The sequence below is a fragment of the Octopus bimaculoides genome, chromosome 17, assembly GCF_001194135.2.
Source record: "Octopus bimaculoides isolate UCB-OBI-ISO-001 chromosome 17, ASM119413v2, whole genome shotgun sequence".
Classification (NCBI taxonomy): Eukaryota; Metazoa; Mollusca; class Cephalopoda; order Octopoda; family Octopodidae; genus Octopus; species Octopus bimaculoides.
Genome location: NC_068997.1, coordinates 26,464,779 through 26,481,441, shown reverse-complemented (window position 1 = coordinate 26,481,441; position 16,663 = coordinate 26,464,779). Strand labels below are relative to the sequence as shown.

General features: G+C 39.0%; 1 protein-coding gene and 1 long non-coding RNA gene across 2 annotated transcripts in view; one reads left to right on the top strand and one right to left on the bottom strand.

The window, feature by feature from the left end:
• The window catches only part of LOC128249662 (uncharacterized), a 10,163-nt gene extending 6,946 nt beyond the window's left edge, over positions 1–3,217 (top strand). The window contains exon 2 of the long non-coding RNA XR_008265772.1: positions 2,719–3,217. This is a non-coding gene — a long non-coding RNA (uncharacterized LOC128249662). The remainder of the gene's footprint in view (positions 1–2,718) is intronic.
• Positions 3,218–7,220: 4,003 nt separating this feature from the next.
• LOC106878483 (3-hydroxyisobutyrate dehydrogenase, mitochondrial) overlaps positions 7,221–16,663 on the bottom strand; it is a 17,823-nt gene continuing 8,380 nt past the window's right edge. Inside the window, exons 3-9 of the mRNA XM_014927702.2 lie at positions 15,234–15,360; positions 14,496–14,613; positions 13,272–13,393; positions 12,612–12,745; positions 12,034–12,110; positions 9,916–10,072; positions 7,221–8,742 (exon numbers count right to left, since the gene is read on the bottom strand). Of these exons, the coding sequence (XP_014783188.1) occupies positions 8,584–8,742; positions 9,916–10,072; positions 12,034–12,110; positions 12,612–12,745; positions 13,272–13,393; positions 14,496–14,613; positions 15,234–15,360 (894 nt within the window). The 3' untranslated portion in view covers positions 7,221–8,583. The remainder of the gene's footprint in view (positions 8,743–9,915; positions 10,073–12,033; positions 12,111–12,611; positions 12,746–13,271; positions 13,394–14,495; positions 14,614–15,233; positions 15,361–16,663) is intronic.

Below are 16,663 nucleotides of genomic sequence, written 5' to 3'. Positions count from 1 at the left end.
GTGGCAGTGGTAGTGGTGGTGGTGGTGGTGGCAGTGGTAGTGGTGGTAGTGGTGGTGGCAGTGGTAGTGGTGGTGGTGGTGGTGGTTGATGATGGTGGTGTTAATGGTTTTGGTAAGAATAGTGGCGATTGTGGAGGTAGTGATAGTAGTGGTGGCAATGGTGGTTGTGGTAGTGGTGGTGGTGGTGGCAATGGTGGTGGTGGTGATAGTAGTTGGTGATGGTAACATTGGTGGATTTGTGTGAATAGTGGCGATTGTGATGGTGGTGGTAATGGTGGTTGCGGTGATAGTAGCAGTGGTTGGTGATGATGGAGGTAGAGCGTAGCGAAAGTAGTAGTGGTGGTGGTAGAAGTGGTTGTGTGTAATAGTAGTGATATTAATTATAGCAATAACAGTTCTGGCGGTGGTTGTAGTGGTAGTGATTGTGAGTGTAACTGTGGTGTTGTGGAGATGGTATTGGTAATGGTGGTATTGTAATGATTTTAGGGGGTTGTTAAGGGTGATGGTATATGTGATAGTGGCTGTGATTGTGGCTTTGGCCACAGTAGAGATGGGTAGGTTGTAGTGATTCTAGTATTGGAGATTATAGTGATGGTAGTTGTAGCGACGCGGTGATTGTGGTAGTAGCAGTGATGATTGTGATTGCGGTGGTTTGGGCGATAGTAGAGGTGAAGTTGTAGAAATGTTAGTAGTAGTAGTAGTAGTAGTAGTAGTAGTAGTAGTAATAAAAGTAGTAGTGATAATAGTAGTAATAGTAGTAGTAATAGAAGTAGTAGTGGTGGTGGTGGTGGTATTGTACCAGTAGTTGTAGTGTTGGTGCTGGGTGTTGTTGAGGCAGTGGTTGTTGTACTTGTAGTTGTGCCAGGGGTGTCATTGCTAGTAGTTGTTGCGGAGGTAGTATTAGTGGTAGTTATGTAGGTGATAGTTACGGTGGTAGTTCAAGTAGTGGTTATGGTATGCATGCCTGTAGTGGCGGTAGTGTTTGACTGTTCTTAATGGTTACCATGGTGATGGTTGTTGAGTTTTGTTTTTAGTGGCATTAGTGGACGTGATTATAGTGGTTATGACTGAGGTAGTGAATGCTGGTGTGGTTAAGATTGTAGCAGTTATTGTTATAGTGGTGGTGGTGGTAGTGGTAGCTGTAGTGGTGATGGCAGTAATGGGTGTAGTGGTGTTTACATTGGTTATAATGTGGTAGCTGTAATTAAATTAAATGGCTATAGTGTTGTGGCGGTAGTGTTGTAGTAGCAGTGGTATAGGTTGTAGTGGTGATGGAAGTAGTAGTGACTGTAGCAGTTATAGTCACGGCTACAGTGGTTGGTATAGTGGTGAGAGTAATTGGGCGGGGGGATGATAGTGGTTGTGGTCGTAATAATTGTGAAAGCGATGACATGCTATTTATAACATTTGTTGCTAGGAAACAAGGAAATAATGGGAATGAACAATCTCTGACAACCTGTTATGGATTTCTCGTATAACCGTTGCCAATATGTTACGCGACATTAGTGTTTGTAATAAAAAATACTTTAGAAGATGATTATTTTAATGTCCGCATTTCGACATTTGCTCACATTTTATGTTCAGCACATCAAGAGATTGCATTAGGAAAATGAATATTTTCGGCAAGGCAGAGTAGGTATTTTTGTGAACCGCTGATGTACAAGAAATTTATGTATTATCAACAACGGACTAAAATATAAATCTGTTGTCGATTTCTTTCACATTCAAGCTTGAGAAATATTTTAACGAATAGGAGTTTATTTCTGGATCAAAAGGTTGGCTGAATGTAACTGTTCTAGAACTTATTTTCCATACGACTAATGTATTTTTTTTTTTGTTATTATAAATCGCATGCGTTCAACTGGTACTTATTTTATCGACTCCGAAAGGATGAAGGGCAAAGTCAACTTTGGCGGAATTTGAACTCAGAATGTAGCGATGGGCAAAACACCGCTAAACATCTCGTCCAGCGCGCTAACGATTCTTTTCTACTCTAGGCACAAGGCCCGAAATTTTGGTGGAGGAGGCCAGTCGATTGGATCGACTCCAGTACGCAACCGGTGCTTAATTTATCTACCCCGAAAGGAAGAAAGGCAAAGTCGACCTCGGCGGAATTTGAACTCAGAACGTAAAGATAGACAAAATACCGCTAAACTTTTCTGTCAGCGCGCCGCCTTTATGATTATGATAATAATAAAGCGTGGCTGTGTGGTTAGAAGCTTGCTTCCCAACCACATGGTTCCGGGTATAGTCTCACTGCTTGACGTCTTGGGTAAGTGTCGTCTTTTGTAGCCTCGGGCTAACCAAAGCCTTGTGAGTTGATTTGGCAGACGGAAACTGAAAGAAGACCGTCGTATATATGTATGTGTGTGTGTGTCTTTGCATCTGTGTTTGTCCCCCATCACTGTTTGACAACTGGTATTGGTGTGTTTACGTCCTCATAACTTAGCGATTCGGCAAAAGAAACTGATAGAATAGGCTTAAAAAACAAATCCTGGAATCGATTTGTTCGACTAAATCTCTCCAACGTGGTACCCCAGCATGGCCGCAGTCTAATGACTGAAACAAGTCAAAAGATGATAATGATGATGATGTTGATGATGATAGTGATGATGATGATGATAATGATAATAATAATAATAATAATAATAATAATAATAATAATAATAATAATATCAACAACAATAATAATAATTCCAAATTCTGTTTGCTTTCTAGGTAACTAAATTATATAACCAAGTTTCTGAACGAAGAAATAAGAGAAAAAACAAGAAAACAAGAATGAAATTAAATGAATTCTGTCTACATTAGTCATAGGGGCTTCACACATACATAAAAACATTGAATATTGTTATCCTCATGGCTGAAAAAACCCATATCAATGAGGACATCTCTCAAGAAGAAGACATATTAAATGGACCATTTCCGGGGATAGTTCAGATTTCAGATCTTCCCGAATGGTTAGACGACCTTGAACATAAAGTAGACTGCGTCCTTGAAGCCTTGGCGGAGGGAAACGAGATCGGGATACCGTACAGTCTTCCAGTGATCGATGATAGTATCCTTGAGATGGTCTTTAGTGCAGAATTCCAACGTGACTTGGACGAGTTTCTATCAGACGGCGAAGACGTAGACTTGCAAGCGGAAACTGCATATTTAAGTCGGTGTAGCGGTGTAGTCCAATGACATGTACTTATATATATATTCATTTCTAAAAGGCGATGTGTTTTAATTACATCTGTGTATACGACGGTTGTGTATACGAAAGTAATTTAAGCGCGGGCGTAGCAAGTTTGTATTTACTGACAAAGGTCGCTCATATTGTACATATTTGTAGAGTAACTCTTCTTGTTCTTCATTGTAAGCAAACAATATGTTCCAATCTGAAATAACGTGTGGTCATTGAGTTCTTGAAGGAGCTGTAGAAGCATTCCGATATACACAAAATGTTGGAGCTTATTTGCAGAAATGACACCAGTGGCAAGAATAACGTGCAGAGATGAAAGAAGTTTAAAGAAAGCGAAAGCAATTTTGAAAACAAACTACGCAGTAGGAAACCATCAACAGCGACCCCTGGTACGAATCACCAGTGAATGGATGAAATGATTCACACGAACAGACAAGTCGCAATCCGCAACGTTGCTGAACGACTGGACAGTGCTTACAATGCGTTACAGAAGGTGGTGCCGGACTTCGGATATCGAAGTGCGTACCTCGATAGTTGGTATCCAATTTGAAGGAGAAAAGGGTAGGAGTCTGCTCTGATTTACAGGGAGAATTCTGATTTGACGACAGGAAACTGAAGACCCAGTTCATGGAATGGTGTCACACATCTCCAAGGCCTAATAAATTCAAGAGCCAGCGATCAGTACAGAAAATAATGATGACCGTTTTGGAGGAGGATAACAAGAGAGCGGTTCATTGAGACACACAAAAGCTTAGAGAAACCATCAGAAGGAAAAGACCAAACAAGAATTTCACAATGTCCCACATTAACTATGATAGTGCGTGACCCAACAAATCTTTGACTACAAATCAAGGAATCAGAAAATAAACCTGGTCCGTACAACGTGGAATTGGCGCCCTCTGACTTTTATCTGTTCGATCCATGAAGGACAGTCTTCAGAGGCATCGATTTTATAACACAGACGGGGATGTAAACGGCTGTAAAGAAGTGAATACAATAGTGCATACCCGAATTCTAGAAAGAGGATTTGAGGCAAACGCATCACTTGAGATGGAAACTATGTTGAGTTATACTTTTGTATAGAAGAAGAGTTACTCTAACAACATTTGCAATTTAAACGTCCAATGTCAGTTAATAAAATAAGATGTGCCCACTTTTACATTTACTTTCGTATTTTCCTGTCTAACTTTGTTTTATGGGGTGTCGTGTAGTGTGTAACAATTGCTTCTTGTTTTAAATGAATGGTGAGCCCTAGAAAGGCTTTGTTTGTGACAGTCGATTTTAGAATAAAATATATATATTATATTGATCATGCATAGCTTACACACACACACACACACACAAACAACTGATATAAAGTCATGCCCACTTTTGGAATGGTTTCAGTATAACCCTCGTATATATAAATATATGTAATTTAATGACGTCTCTCTATTTCTCTCAATGTAACTATTATCCAATGACGTCTGTGTATCAATAAATTTATTGATATTGATATCAATAAATCCGTCTATTTGATTAAGTTACATTCCTAATAACAACAATATCTTTAAATACAATTTCATGGTTTCCGGTAGGGTAATCGGTTGCTGTAGAGATCGCTTAAAGACATTTGAATCTATTGTCCAATCGATCCCTCTTTTCTTGCTCAGAGTGAAATCATATAACATGACAGTTATTTACGATTGTCTCATGTGTCTAATGTATTTAATTAGTTTACAAATACAGTGACGGCTAAAGTCTATAGATTTACTTCATAGCAAAGTTTAGCATTTATATTTAAAACGTTTAGCATGTGATCAGATCATCTCTGTATATCTATGCATTTGCATCATTATAGCAATGTGTATAATGATATCTTCCCCCTCCCCAGTTATGTATGTATGTACGCACATCCAGACGTATATGCATGCAAGGCTGTGTGACAAGAAGTTTGTTTCCTAACCACATGCGTGGTTCCGAGTTCAATCCCACAGCGAGGCATGTTGGGTAAGTGTCTTCTACTATAGCCTCGGGCCGACCAAAGCCTTGTGAGTGGATTTGGTAGACGGAAACTGAAAGAAGCCCGTCGTATATATGTATATATATATATGTGTATGTGTGTTTGATAACCGATACTGGTGTGTTTACGTTCCCGTAACTTAGCGGTACGGCAAAGAGACCGATAGAATAAGTACTTGGCTTACAAAGAATAAGTCCTGGGGTCGATTTGCTCGACTAAAGGCGGTGCTCTAGCATGGCCGCAGTCAAATGACTGAAACAAGCAAAAGAGTACTGTCGATGTCTGTTATAACTTTTAATTCTTCACCTTAAATTTAAATTTCTTTCTAAATAATATATAAATAGGTTCCTTGTTCTAAACAATATATAAATAGGTTTCTAAACAATATATAAATATGTTCCTTGTTTTGTAATTGTGTGTTATGCCTACGTATGTTTTTATTAGGTTGATGTAAATCATGAATATAACTGATTATCTAAATGTTTGTCTATTTTTATACCAAGTTATACATTGTCTAACGTCTCGGGCTCGACCTGAGCACTTCCAAGCAATCGAGTAAAAAACTTTTCCGAAAGAAAAAAAAAAAGCAGTATATATGTGTGTGTGTGTGCGTGCGCGCGCGCGTATACATACACATATTAATTACCGAGACACCATGTAATCAACGCAACTTTCGAAACTATATGCTTTTTTATTTTTTATAATTATCTACACTCGGGGTCCTTGCAACAAAATAGTAAACTATGCGTAATGTATGCGTGCTCGCTCATCTGTACACGAATGTATAAAATGAGCAATCTCTCGCCAGGGGAGATAACAGCAAATGTTTGTTCATGAGTTATTCCTCTTGTTTTACTCCTAGCAACATCTTTTATTTCCGATACAACTCTCTCTCAACTGTTAGGGAAACATTGTAACGGAGGTTATGCCTTTATTTTTTACTTTTTTTAAAGTATATTAAAAGGCTGTAGTTGGTGTATAATGTTCTTATCGTGCACCATTACTGCAAGGTGAGCGTGACCATAAAATGTAGGCAACTTGGACAGGAAAAAATCTCAGCTCAAACACTTTTAAAATGTTAAAATCGTCGACGTCGTCACCACAACCACCACCACCACCACCACCAATTACTACTAACGTCCATGTTCCATACTGGCATGGTTTGTATGGTTGAACAGGAAAAAGCGACCTTTGATCTGATCAGGTGGTGATCAGTAGAGCAGTCGGCACCTCTCGTGGCTCTTGTAACCAAAACATTATTCTAATCTCTCCTCAAAGTAATCACGTAGTCTAACAAGTGCCAATGCTTGGAGCGAGGGTGCATGCAAGTGGTCTTTGTACTTGAAGACAGTGTTTGTAATAACTAGGCTGAATTTAGTGCAGAAGGCTAGAAAAAGCTCACTGTTTGAATTGCACTTGCTTACTTCATGTTTGCCTATCACACGAGGCCATCTGTCAGCATCTTTTCCTACTCTTGCATCAAGATAATTGTTGCAATTATCAGCTTGTCTTTGCAGGAAACTTTGCACGGCCCCTCCCTTTGCTTAGAATAGAATTCCTCTTTCATTTCTTGAAGGTTACTCATTGTGGGCATGCAAACACTGACAATTGTGGCATAGACCTTTTTGTGGGGCAGTTGTCTCCTTGTTATGATGTCCAAAATCACCCTCCTCGCTAAGCAATTCTGATGTGAAGAATGGGTCTTCTTGAATATAATAAGGCACCAGATATCTTGGTATTTTGTCAACTCCTTTGTACTCAGTGCCTTGAGACTGGACTTCAATACTTTATCCCATGTCTTCCGAAGTCTCCCTTTTCCACAAGTTCCATCCATTATAAGTGTTCAAATGGTATTTATTTTATCAACCCCAAAAGGATGAAATGCAAAGTTAACTTCAGTGGAATTTGAACTGAGAATGTAAGGCCAAAAGAAATGCAGTTTGTCTGGCATGCAAACAATGTTGCCAGTTCACTGCCTCACAATAAAATAAAATAATAAAAATATATTGAAGACTTGTACAAAACTATGAATATTTCTGTATATAGCTTGCTTTTATTTCATTTCACACAACAATTTTTCAAAAATTATAAAATGAGTATTTTTAGAAATTTGTTATAATTTTTTTTTACACATAAATCCTTCCCCCCAATTTCTGCTACACATGATGTTAAATTCATAAAACGAGAAAAAGAAAAGTTTTGATATTTTACAATTTTTTTCAAAATTAATTTTCTGAGATTCTTTTCCAAAATTAAAATACAAAATGTCCTAGGTAAAACAGAAAAGAAAAGAAAATGGAAAAAAAAAATAGTTATAAGAATGTGAGTCCCCTTCTGTTAAAGAAATTAATCTTTCCAAACCGAACATCAAAAGTGGCTTAAAAAATTTTTCTTTCTTTTTTTTTTATTTCAGTTTTAATTTTTATCAGTTATATTTTTCTTTTCTCATGGCTAATCATGAGAATACCACAGGAGTTACCACAAATGTTTCACATCATTCTTAAATCTGCTTAACTTCCAAAGTGTTAATGATTCTGTCAACTTGCCATCCTAATAATGATAAAAATAACGGTTTCAAATTTTGGCACAAAGCCAGCAATTTCGGGGAAGTGGGTAAACTGATTACATTAATCTCAGTATTCAACTGGTACTTTATTTTATCAATCCCGAAAGGATAAAAGGCAAAGTCAATCTTGGCAGAATTTGAACTCAGAATGTAAAGACAGACGAAAGACCAGTGAACATTTTGCCTGGTGTGCTAACAATTCTGCTAGCTTGCTGCCTTAAATGGGGATTAATATTGGCATCAAATTTTGACACAAGGCCAGCAATTTCAGGGAAGGGGCCAAGTTGATTAGATCAACTTCAGAACTCAACTGGTACTGATTTTATCAACCTCGAAAGGATGAAAAAAGGAAAAAACCTTTGTGGAATTAATACTAACAACCAAAATAACAAGGCAATAGATGCATTAGTGTTGTAGGTAGTGGCTTTTGGTGCTGTTGTTGTAGTAGTAGTAGTAGTAAAGCAGTAGGTCAGCCCTGACTGAGAAGATATGACCAAAAGAATTCCTGTCATGATCATTGTATCCTTATTTCAGACAATGTGTGGAGATTTGATTGCTATTTCTAGCTGTTGGAACAATCACAAAGAGGTTTCCTCATCATATTGGTGGTGGTGTTCATGTTGTTAGTGACAACGATATTGTCGGTAGTGGAGGTGTTGGTGGTGAGGATGGGTGCTGCTATTCCTGACAATTGAGCTGGTGGTGTTGTTGGAGTGGCTGGCATTAGTGTTGTTGATGGTGTCAGTCTGGTGGTATTAGTGGGCAGGGGTAGTTTTGCTATTCCTGATGGTGCAGTTGCTGTTTCTGACACTATTGGTAATGGTGTATTTAGTTGGATTCCATTGTTAGCAGGAACTTATAGACAGATGAAAAATCCTTTTCAGAAAAGCCATTGTTACACATAATTCTGTACAAATGCAAGGCCATTCCACCAAGTGGTGTTGGGGATTTAGTTTCGCTAGCGGCATTCTGTGCCAGACCAAGATCCTGGAGACATACACAAAAAAGAAAAAAGTCAACAACAAAAATAACTGGGTATACATAGCACCAGATATGGTGTGTAAAAAACGGATGTTAAATGATGATGACAGAAATATGTCTTGTTAGCATGATGAAGTTAATTGAATTTTTTTTTCTTTTAGGCACAGGAGTGGCTCTGCATTTAAGGAGCTTGCTTCTCAATGATGTCGTTTTGGGTTCAGTCCCTCAGCGTAGCACCTTGGACAAGAACCTGCTACAATAAACTCAGGTTCACTAAAGCCTTCGGATCCTATTTGGTAGATGGAAACTGAAAGAAGCATATCATATATATCTCTATATTTTCTATCTTTTCCTAGTTTCAGTCATTGGACTGCAACTATGCTAGGAGCACTGCCCTGAAGGGGTTACATCAAATGAATTGACTGTTTTTCTTTTAAGCCTAGTACTTATTCTATTGGTCTCTCTTGCCACACCGCTAAGTTATATGGATGTAAACAAACCAACACTGGTTTTTAAATGGTGGTGAGGGACTAACACAAACACAAAGATGCAAATGCATGGCACCTTGGGCAAATGTCTTCTACAATAGCCTTGGGCTGACCAAAGCCTTGTGAATGGATTTGGTAGATGGAAACTGAAAGAAGTCCATTATATATATGTATGTGTGTGTGTGTGTGTGTGTTTGTATGTCTGTGTTTGTACCCTCACCATTGCTTGACAACCAGTGATGGTGTGTTTACATCCTTGTAACTTAGTGGTTTAGTGCAAAAGAGAAAAAGACCAATGATATAAATACCAAACTAAAAAAAAAAAATAAGTACTGGGCTCAGTTTGTATGACTAAAATTTTTCAAGGTGGTGCCCCAGCATGGTCACAGTCAAATGACTAAAATGAGCAAAAGTTAAAAAAAAAAAGGTGTGCTTGTGTGTATTAGGTGGGTGAATGTGTGTGATGAGCTCACAGCTTCCTTCAACAAAATTCCACTGATAAGGTATTGGTCAACCAGAGGGTATTGGAGAAGATACTCGCCCAAGGTCATGCACAGTGGAACTGAACCCAGAATCAGATGGTTGCAATAGGAATCATTTTTTAACAATACAGATATGTCAGCATTTATAAAACAAACAAACAGAAAGACCTTAATTTTAATTCATAGGAACTGATAAGAATGTGACAAACCTTAACCATTAATGCTGCTCCGAACCCGCCATTATAGTTATTGCTGGAGGGGACACCTTCTTTAACCCCTGGTACAGGGTTGTACATCTCGCTTGACCAACAGCGGCCAGAACTCACGTTCAAGATGCTAGCCAGCATTTTTGCATCCAATCCAAGTCTAGTTTGAGAGAAAGAGAAACACAAAGATATTAATTAGATATAAACAAGAGAGAGAGAGAGAGAGAGAGAGAGAGAGAGAGAGAGAGAGAGAGAGAGAGAGAGAGAGAGAGAGAAAGAGAGAAAGAGAGAAAGAGATCAATACACTGGCATATCTCAATTTATATCAGTCATTGGTTCCAGGACATGCAACTTAACTCATGTAACATGGAAAACCATCTATGAAGCTCTGTTAACTTATATCTGTTTTAATAAATGGTTTCTACATAGTTTCATATGTATTTTATTTGATTTTCCATTTCAAAATTAGCTTTCAAGCAGTTATTAAATTTTCTTGCTTATAAATATTTTGATGAGACTGATGTAAAGTCAAATAATCAACTGAAAAACCTGTTCCTAATTAGTGCTAATTTGTGTTAACTGTCATTAACAAGAAAGAAAGTTGATCAATGAAATCCCAGCCATGAACAACCTGTCGTTTTTGGGATACTAAAATATATTACTCAATGTGTCCTTCAGTTTTTAAGAGAACAAGGTGTGATTTGAGGTATATTTTGGGGCCATTCTTATCTGGTTGAGTGACTATCCAGAGTACCACCTCTTCAAATGGTGTTGATACTATAGGTGTGATGGTGATAGTGGAATAACAGTGTGTGGTTGTGTTGGTGGTATGGTAGGAGTTGTTTTTTGGGGGGGGGTAGTGGTGATGTGGTGATAGTATATGGTTTGTGGTGGTGTGATGGTGTTGGTGGTAGTGTATGCTAGTAGCGTTGCCAGCAGCGTATAGTGATGGTTGTAGTGTTGGTGGTAGTAGCATGGTTGTGTTGGTGGCAGTGATGGTGGTAAGGTGCAACAAAATCAATAAGGGCTGTTTTAATTTCTTGCAGTGAAGGTGAGAGTAATGGTAGGGATATAGTAGAGGATTAGTATAGGCTGCAGTAGTGGTGGTGTAGGTAGTAGTAGTGGTGGTGGTAGTGGTAGTGTGTTGTAAGTGGTAGTGGTGGTGGTGGTGATGGTATAGGTGGTGGTTGTAGTAGTGGTGCTGGCATAAGTGGTGTTTGTGGTGGTGTAGGTTGTAGTGGTAGTGTTAATGTGACACTTCATCTGAAATGGAGCAGATGGAGTTGACTGTGCGGTGGGGAAATTGATGCTGGTCAGAGGAGGAGGCAGAGGAAGAAGAGATGATGTGTGAGTGAGGGTGTATAGGCTTGCAAGTTCTTGAGATTGTGTGTGTGCTTGTATGCACGAGAGCTTGTGTATATGAATCTATGTAGGGGGAAGAGTGTGTATATGTGTGCAAATTATTCTGTATGTGTGTGTGTTTGCATGTGTACATGAGTATAGGTGTGCATATGAATGCATGTGTGTGTGTGTGTGAATATATTTATGAGAATGTGTTTGTATGAAAGTCATCTAGCATGTGTGTACTTATGCACAGCAGTCAATCTGTGCATGTGTGTGTGTGTGTGCATCTGTTCCTGTCTGTGAGCTTGTTAGTGCAGCCGGGAGCGATGGTATCAATGATATTGACTGGACAATTAATACCAGGCTGTTAGTGATGTGTTGTGAAGGGAGGGTGGGAGAGACATAGAGAGAGAAAGAGAGATAGATAAGCAAATGTAACAGAAATACAGACACTGCATATGCATACACATACACATTCACACAGAGGTACTGCACATACACACTGTATACACGCACATACACACTGTATACACACACACACACACACACACACCCACACCCAGATACTGCACATATACTCTGTATACAGACACACAAATGTACACACACACAGATATGGCACATATGTATATACTACACATATACTCTCCGTACACACACACACACACACACGCGCCTACATGAAATAACATTAAGAGGTAGCAATAAATAGATAAATAAATAAATAAACCAAAACAAGAGAAAATAATTGAAGCTGGCAAAGGGTCATCAACCTACTTGATCCCTAAATTCATGGCCTCCGATGTTCCAATCATGGAAATAGCCAACAGCATATTGTTACAGATTTTGGCAGCCTGAAACATAAAAAAAAAAAAAAAAAAAAAAAAAATCAGTAAGAACAAGACTCTTGATGGGACAGGAGATAAAAACAACATCAACAACAACAACAACTGCAATAGAAGAAACAACAACACCACCACCACCACACACAGAATAAGGAAACTGCTACATGGTTGCTGGATGAGTTCGAAATCATCATCATCATCGTTTAACGTCCGCTTTCCATGCTAGCATGGGTTGGACGATTTGACTGAGGACTGGTGAAACCAGATGGCTAGTACTTGACTGGTGTCAATGTAATCTTTATTGTATCAACCCTGGGTGAATAGAAGGTAAAGTCAACCATAGTGGGATTTGAACTCAAAATACTGCAAGAAATGTAGTTAAGCATTTTGTCCAACATGCTAATGATTGTGCCAGCTTTCCACTCTAATAATAATGATGAGAAAGAGAGAGAGAGAGATATTCTTGATACATAATTAGAAAAAAAGAAGGAAAGAAAGAAAGAAACCAACCTGTCCAGTGCCATTTGGACCACAATGGATAACATTCTTTCCCATGAGGTCAAGTATTTTTTTGGACTCAGCAAAACCGCTTTCAGTTCCACCAACCATAAATGTTAGGAGACCGTCTCTGGCAGCAAGAATACCTGTTGAAAAGACAATGGAATTAGCACAGAGATTACTATTTATTTCTTTTGCATTGTGCCTGGAAATGGAGAGGGCAATCCGCAAACTGGAAGCATAGTCTGAATGCTTGAAATGAAGTGGACTCCACTAAAAGTATGCAAAATACTTGGTGGCGATGTTAAACAAAATGATGGGTTAAGTCCACCACCAGAGTAGGCCATGTTGGTATTCAAATGGATAGTCGTGATGGGTATTATATTGGGCTCTGTATGTTTGTACCCCAGCATCACTTTGCAACTCCAGGTATGGATTTTGCTATGAAGTCACAATGGGGACACTGATGATTTTGATTTTACTTGGAACTGGACAAACATGTCTGTTGATTTCAGGGTGTAATTCTTTTAGTGTTCTCTTTTTTTCAGCTGAAGTTGTTTGGATACATCATGATACATTTTAATAATAGTAATAATAATAATAATAATAATAATAATAATAGCCATTATTATTATTATTATAATAATTAAATAGACTACATTACAATGTTACCTCCAGAGACTGGGGAGTCGACCATCACTCCACCCAATTGTTCCGCTTTTTCAGCCATCTCCTGAGACACAGCTGGGTCGATGGTGCTGCTGTCCATTAACAAAGTTCCTTTTTGAAATTTACTGTGAAAAAAAAAAAAGAAAAAGAAAGTGACATGACTGAATAGAGACATGAAACATATTACACACAGACACACATACAAAGTGATGAAGTACTGAAGAATGACCTCAAGATGCTGAATCTTTCAGGTGAGATGACAAAGGAGCGAGATACCTGGCACCTTGCCATACTCAAGAAGACAAGTACTCTGCAGCAGAAGTGTTAAGACCAATTCTTCTGTGGGTGAAAGCACTTGAGGTGGTGCCAAGTAAAAGTGCCTGTGTGGTGCTGCTTATAAACGCCCATGTGGGAGCTACATAAAGCACCAGTGTGGGGCCATGTACAGCATCAGTGCGGTGCCATGTAAAAACACCCAGCACACTCTGTAAAGTGGTTGGTGTTAGGAAGGACTTCCAGCCATAGAAACCAATCCAAATTGGACTGGAATCTGGTGCAGCTCCCCAGCTTACCAGCACCGCTCTGAGTGCTTTACACCACCAGAAGGATTGGTCTTAACACTTCTGCTGTGGAGTACAGGTCTTCTTCAGTATGACACGGTGCCATGTATTACAGACCTCTGTCATCTCTCTTAAAAGGTTCAGCTCTGGTCAAACTGCCAACCCATGCTAGCATGGACAATGAACGTTAAATGATGATAATGATATACACACATGCACACATGTATATATACACATATATGTATACACACACACACACATATATACACACATATATGTATACACAAACACACACACATATATACACACATATATGTATACACAAACACACACACACACATAGGTATATAGGTTTGAGTATGTGCGTGTGTGTATGTTTGTGCTTTTGTGTACCCTTGTTTAAACATCATGTGATGGTTGAAAATGAACATCACTGTCATACAAGCGGGGTTGTTGGTTTCCTGTCTTCCATGGGAAACAGGTGAGGGTTGGTGATATGAAGGGCAATTTGGCCATAGAAAACCTGTCTCAACAAATTCCATTTGGTCCATGGAAGCATGGAAATGTGGACAGGCACACACACACACACACACAACTTAATCAGTGTATGCAAGAAAAATGGATGTAAAATGATGACGATGATGACAATGAGGATAAGTTATCACACCTGTAAATTCCATCAGGTTCGCAATACACAGCTCTCACATGAGGGCTGCTGGGTAACATTGTGACAATTTTCTGTGATGATTCTGCTACTGCTGCAGGACAGCTGGCTATTTTGGCACCTGGGGAGAGAAATCGTATCAAAGAATTTAATTGTGGAAGAGAAGAAAAAGAAAACAGACTATATAGCATGGAGAAGAAAATGTGTAAAAAAAAAAGAAGTGTAAAACTACTGAAAAGCATCATCATCATCATCATCCTCATCATAATTTGCATTTTAACATCCAATTTTAGTCATGCTGGAGCACTGCCTTGAAGGGTTTTAGTCGAGCAAATCGACCTCAGAACTTATTCTTTGTAAGCCTAGTACTTATTCTATCGGTCTCTTTTGCTGAACTGCTAAGTTACGGGGACATAAACACACCAACATCAATTGTCAAGCGATGGTAGGGGGACAAATACAGACAGACAGACACACATTGCGTGTACTTTGAGGGAAGTACAGGAATTGAAACCATGATCTTACAATCATGAGTCCAACGCCCTAACCACTAAGCCACGTGCCTCCACACACTGACATTACCCATGGAAACGTGGATGGTAAAAAATAAAGATGATGATGATGTGTGTTTGTGCATGTGTTTGTATACACATATACACACTATATTGTTGGGCTTTCCCAACTTTTGTTGTATGTATAAGATGTAAAAAAGAAAACCATGTAAGATACGAAATACATTACCAGCTTCCTTCAAAGAATTACAGGCCGATTCTGAGAGATCATATACCACAAGAGAATGTCCCTTCTTTATAAGGTTACGAGCCATATGTGCTCCCATATTGCCAAGACCAACAAAACCAACACAACTCTGCAACAGAAATTCAAAATTGTCAGTTCACTCTTACATCATTATCATCATCACCAACAACAACTTTCTATTACAGGCACAAGGCTTGAAATTTTGGGGGAGGGTATTAGTCAAGTTTACATTGACCCCAGTACTTGACTGGTACTTATTTCATTGACCTTGAAAGGACGAACGTCAAAATCCACCTCAGCAGAATTTGAACTCAGAACGTAAAGCTGGACGAAATGTTGCCAAGCGTTTTGTCTGCCATGCTGACAATTCTGCTAGCTCATCAGCTTATATATTGGTTCCAAATTTTGGCACAAGGCCAGCAATTTCAGGGGAGGAGTTAAAATCGATTACATCAATCCCAGTGTTCAACTGGTATTTATTACATTGATCCTGAAAAAGGCAAAGTTGACCTTGGTAGAATTTGAACTCAGAACATAAAAACAAATGAAAAACTGCTAAGCATTTTGCTTGGCACGCTAATGACTCTACCAGCAAGCTGCCTTAATAATAATAATAATAATAATAATAATAATAATAATAATTGTTTAACATCTGTTTTCCATGTTGGCAATGGGTTGGACTGTTTGACAGCAACTGGCCAGGCCAGGGGCTGCACCAGGTTTCATAGTCTGCTTTTAGCATGGTTTGCTCTCCTTTTTCTTTCTCCTCTCTTTCCTTTTAACTAATCATGCGGAAAGCTTTACCGACAGGCTAAGTAATGCAATGACAAACAGAATTATTACAAGATAACAATAACTAATAGCTATCATAAATATTTACTCATCTTCTGTGATGAGTGGAAAGTTGAAACACCTGGACATGAATCTAGTAATTTTCAAATTCTGTACTCTCTCTCTCTCCCTCTCAGTCTTTCACACTTTCACTAACATTCCTTAAATTCCCACCCCTCACTCTTTCCTCTTAGATCTCTCTCTCTCTCTCTCTCTCTCTCTCTCCCACTCTCTTTCTATGTCTCTCTCACAGGACTCTTAGCCTCATGTTTTTCTCTCATTCCCTCCATGGCCATCTTCATCTCTGTAATCCTTCTCCTCCTCTTCCTCCTTCTCATCTCTCACTATTCATTACCCTTTCTCTCTCTCTCTCTCCCTCCCCTTCCCTAACCTCCTCTCCCTGCTGCTACCACTTTTCTCAGCTGTTCAATGTAGTGGAAACCAGCCCCACCCTACCCTACCCTAACCCAACACCTCCCACCCAATCACAGCTGCTGTCATCAAAAGCATCTTCAATTTGGTGTCAGCATTGACAACAGCAGCAGCAGCAGTGGTGGGTGAGGGTGAAGTGTGTGGGAGGG